The sequence below is a fragment of the Grus americana genome, chromosome 1, assembly GCF_028858705.1.
Source record: "Grus americana isolate bGruAme1 chromosome 1, bGruAme1.mat, whole genome shotgun sequence".
NCBI classification, from domain to species: domain Eukaryota; kingdom Metazoa; phylum Chordata; class Aves; order Gruiformes; family Gruidae; genus Grus; species Grus americana.
In genome coordinates, this window is record NC_072852.1 from 39,791,932 (window position 1) to 39,795,551 (window position 3,620).

General features: G+C 43.5%; 1 protein-coding gene across 1 annotated transcript; it reads right to left on the minus strand.

Moving 5' to 3' along the window:
• Positions 1-792: 792 nt before the first annotated feature.
• IL22 (interleukin 22) lies at positions 793-3,216 on the minus strand. Its single transcript, XM_054805111.1, has 5 exons — positions 3,013-3,216; positions 2,163-2,228; positions 1,923-2,066; positions 1,634-1,699; positions 793-1,215 (listed from the first exon to the last, which is right to left on the minus strand). Exons 1-5 carry the CDS (start codon positions 3,214-3,216, stop codon positions 1,102-1,104), a joined length of 594 nt encoding a protein of 197 aa, XP_054661086.1. The 3' UTR covers positions 793-1,101.
• Between the last annotated feature and the right edge of the window lie 404 nt (positions 3,217-3,620).

The window sequence follows — 3,620 nt, forward strand, 5'->3', positions numbered from 1 at the left end:
GTGAGAACACAGCACTCTGTGGTTTTGGTTAGCAACCGCTGCCTGACTGCTTGTCTCCACCTCATCTGATCCATGGGGGACAGTTTGGGACTTTTCACCAGCAGCTATTCAAGATGTGATCTTGTCTATGAACGTTCTGAGGCAGAATCAATGAACCAAACCAATGACTCTCAGGAGGGATGCTATTTTTCCCGCCACCCCCCCACAAGAAGGGCTGACCCACATGCTCCCTGCTAAGCCCTAGCCTGTGATAAGTTGAAATTTCAAACTTATGTTGAAGAAGCATGTCACCAGACCAAGCTTGCATCCTTTCTGGATACAGGAATATAGCCACTGGCCCAGCAGCCCCACAGGCACAATATGTGTCATCTCCCTTGTGTTTGAGTAAAAGAGAAAAGCTCTGGAAATGGCAATATTTGAGGACCAAAATATTTATTATAATAAATTAAAAAGTAAGCATTTATAAAACAAGCCATTTGCATATAAATACCACACAGCAATTTTACTTTCATAGTTCATTTAAAAGCCTCTAGTACAGCTTCATAAATACATTTCCTTGGATATTTTTCAATTAACCTTTATAAATAAAGTAAAAGTACTATATAATTATTCCTTTAAAATAAGTTACCATTAAATATGAATGACAAAAATAATTTCTGAATTAGTCTGAAATACCAACTTTTCAGGTAAAGGTCAGAAGGGGGCAACATATGCAAGAGAGATTTCCAAGTAAAAGGCTCAAAACATTCTGGCTACATATCACTGCCTACCTTGACCAAAGCTGATTCACAGGTGTCATATCTCAGCCTATAAAATAAAGAAGCAGTTGCCTTATTCCAATGGAGATGAGGAAGACAGGAGCGTGCCTTTGAAAATAATTAATGCCCTGCATTGAAACAGAACTGCAAACACTGTCTTGGAGTTTTCATTTTCAAAGAAGGCAGCAATATGCTTCCTGTCTGTGCCTACCTGGTTTGCTATTTTTGGCACAGGTAAAAAATATACTGCATCTAGGTGGGGGGTGAGCTGCAATAGTCAATCAATTTGAGTGACAGCGAGAGTTTTTCAGAGACATCTCCTCAAGCTTGATCTGAAATTCTTTCAGTTTTTCTTCTTGTTCCCTCCTTTCTTTGGGGCATCAGTACAGGCATTTTCTATGTAGTCAAACAGTAAATCCAGTTCTCCAATGGCTTTAGTCTTTCCATTCTCTCCCAACTAGAAAAGAACAGAATGTAAGTTTTACTATCTCGTTATTTCTCAGAAAATTGAAATTAGGCTTGTCACAGAAATTGAATTGAGAATTTACTCTCCTTATTTTCTCAAGTAGTTCTGTTAGAATCATTATACCATAGTATATAAACTGTCTCATTCAAATCCCTTGTAGCATATACAGTTACCTGCAACCTAATATCTGAAGGACAATTTTAAATTACCATAACACATGCAGAGAGTTAACAGGACAAGTGAAGGAGGGCTGGAAGTAGAAGCATCACTAATCCCCTCTTTAATGCCCCTGCAGGCTTCACCTTCTAAATAATTTCCAGAGTTTGTTTCATAATTAGGTCAGCCTTAATCCCACTCAATGACTGGGGTTTGGAGCTGCTTTTTTTAAAATGTTGGGAAAAAAATGTACCTTTTTCATTTTGCTCTTCATTTCTTCCAGGTTCTTTTCAATGTGCTCTCTGTGTCCTGAGAATTTCTAAAAAAAAAAAAGAAAAAATCCAGACATAACATTGGCAGTTGTATGAAACGACGTGCTTTTTTTTTTTCCTTTCTCACACCTTTTTATCAACCTCAAGTTTGATATCTTTGATCTGAGGTTTCCTTTCATATCACTGCCTTTTGCTGCTGTTTGCAGCATTCTCAGATTCAGGAGCAGGGACAAGAGTCACGAGAAGGGAAAGAAAGCCAACGCTACTCACACATCTGCTCAGCTCTGAGGTCAGGGAAGCCAAGAACTGTGCCACCTCCTCAACGTACGGGTATTGATCCTTGACCTCGGTGAGGAGGACATCTTTCACTACAATCTCCACAATCCTTTTCATCATGTAGCAGCGGTTGTTTTCCTATGTATGCAAGTAAGAGGTCACGTTAAATCATGGCAAGAGATCAACAAGTGCTGCAGATGGATGCAAAGAGCAGCCTCCTGGTGTAAGACTTACCTTGATGTTAACATAGAGCTGCTGCCCAATGAGCCTGTTCTCCGTGTCCTGGTCCGAGACCCTGGCCTGAAAAGGAAAAGAGGAAATGTCAGGTGGGGATGGGAACCTTACCTAAAAATTAATAATAAACCCTAAGGTTTTTGTCAATAATAGTGCAGGTGAAATGGAAGAATGGACACCTGTTACAGGTAGATAAGCTTGGACGTTGTGTCTGTTTCTCCCCTTAATTGGGTGAGATTCAAGGTCAGTACCACTGGAAAATAAATAAGCAGAAGTCTGAATTCCTGGCCTCCTCTTAAAGGTCAGATGTCGTAGTGGTTATGATGACTAAACCATACGTTGCAGGTGGCCGACCTCACGGCGGCCCGCAGCACTGCAGGGAGGTGCTGCAGCACTTGATGCTGTACACCAGAGGGGACCCACTCATGGTAAGAGCAGCCAAGAAACCTGCCCAAGCAGACATTGTAAGATGCCTGAGGAGCTGCCTGGCCATGGCTGGAGTCATGGGCAGGTTCAGCTCCAAATGGACTGGGCAAACAGAGAAATTTAAGCTCATGTTTCACAATTGTCCCAGTCTAGCAGCAGCCATGCGAGAGAAGGAGCTGTGCTGTGCCAGGAGCTGCCTTTCCCTGGGGGAGCAGGAGGAGCAGAGGCAGCAGCTCCCCCAGCTACGCAACCAGTGGGCAACAGACCTGCTCCACATGCCCAAGCTCTGCCTTACTGCAAATGCACATTTTTTTCTGGAGAAAGGGATGAGAAAGGGAGAGGAATGCTGAAGGCAAGAAGACAGGTCACTGGCAGAGGAGAAGGTCCTCAGATCCTGCCATGAAGGACATGTGGGTTACTGTACCATTTTAGCCAACGTATAGGTGCGATTCCTGATGTAGGGCTGCTGGAAGCTGATCTTCCTGAGCCTGCAGGCATGAAGGGCAGTAGAAGCCAATCCTGCCCCTTTTGGAGGCAGAGGGCTGGTGAGAAGAAGAGGGAGACAGCAACAGCAGCAGAAGATGACCCATCCTGAGAAGTTCTTGGTCATGGTCTGCAGGGAGGGCATGGCTCACAATCTAAAGTCGTCTGTCCCAGCAGGTTGCAGCTACAGCACCTGGCACTGATGAGAGAGAGTAGCGTTAGCATCACGGAGAGTGGGCAAGGCAAAGTGAGAGAGGCACAATGGCTGCAAGCCTTACCTTTGCTGTGGTTCTTGATGTGCTCTGCAGGAGGTGAGGTGCACCTTATATAGGGCCACCAACATCTCTCTCAGCTGTTTTTTTGGGGGTTTTTTTTTGGGTGCTGGTGGTGAATTAAAAATGACATCAGCAAGTCTCTTACTTTCCAGTATCCTCTTCTGAGAACTACCTAACCACTACAAAACCCACAAATACAACTTCAAGGCCATTGTAATCTTTAGTTTCTTATAAAACCAAATTTTAATGTGGGACAAAGCAGGGGATTTTATCA

What these genes read in the sequence shown, in the direction of transcription:
- IL22 (XM_054805111.1), bottom strand. Translation starts at nt 3,216, where the DNA reads ATGCCCTCCCTGCAGACCATGACCAAGAACTTCTCAGGATGGGTCATC. An exon ending in AGCTCTATGTTAACATCAAG is followed by an intron (nt 2,067 to 2,162) that starts GTAAGTCTTACA and finishes TTGCATACATAG; the next exon opens with GAAAACAACCGCTGCTACAT. An exon ending in TGAAGAGCAAAATGAAAAAG is followed by an intron (nt 1,216 to 1,633) that starts GTACATTTTTTT and finishes GTTCTTTTCTAG; the next exon opens with TTGGGAGAGAATGGAAAGAC.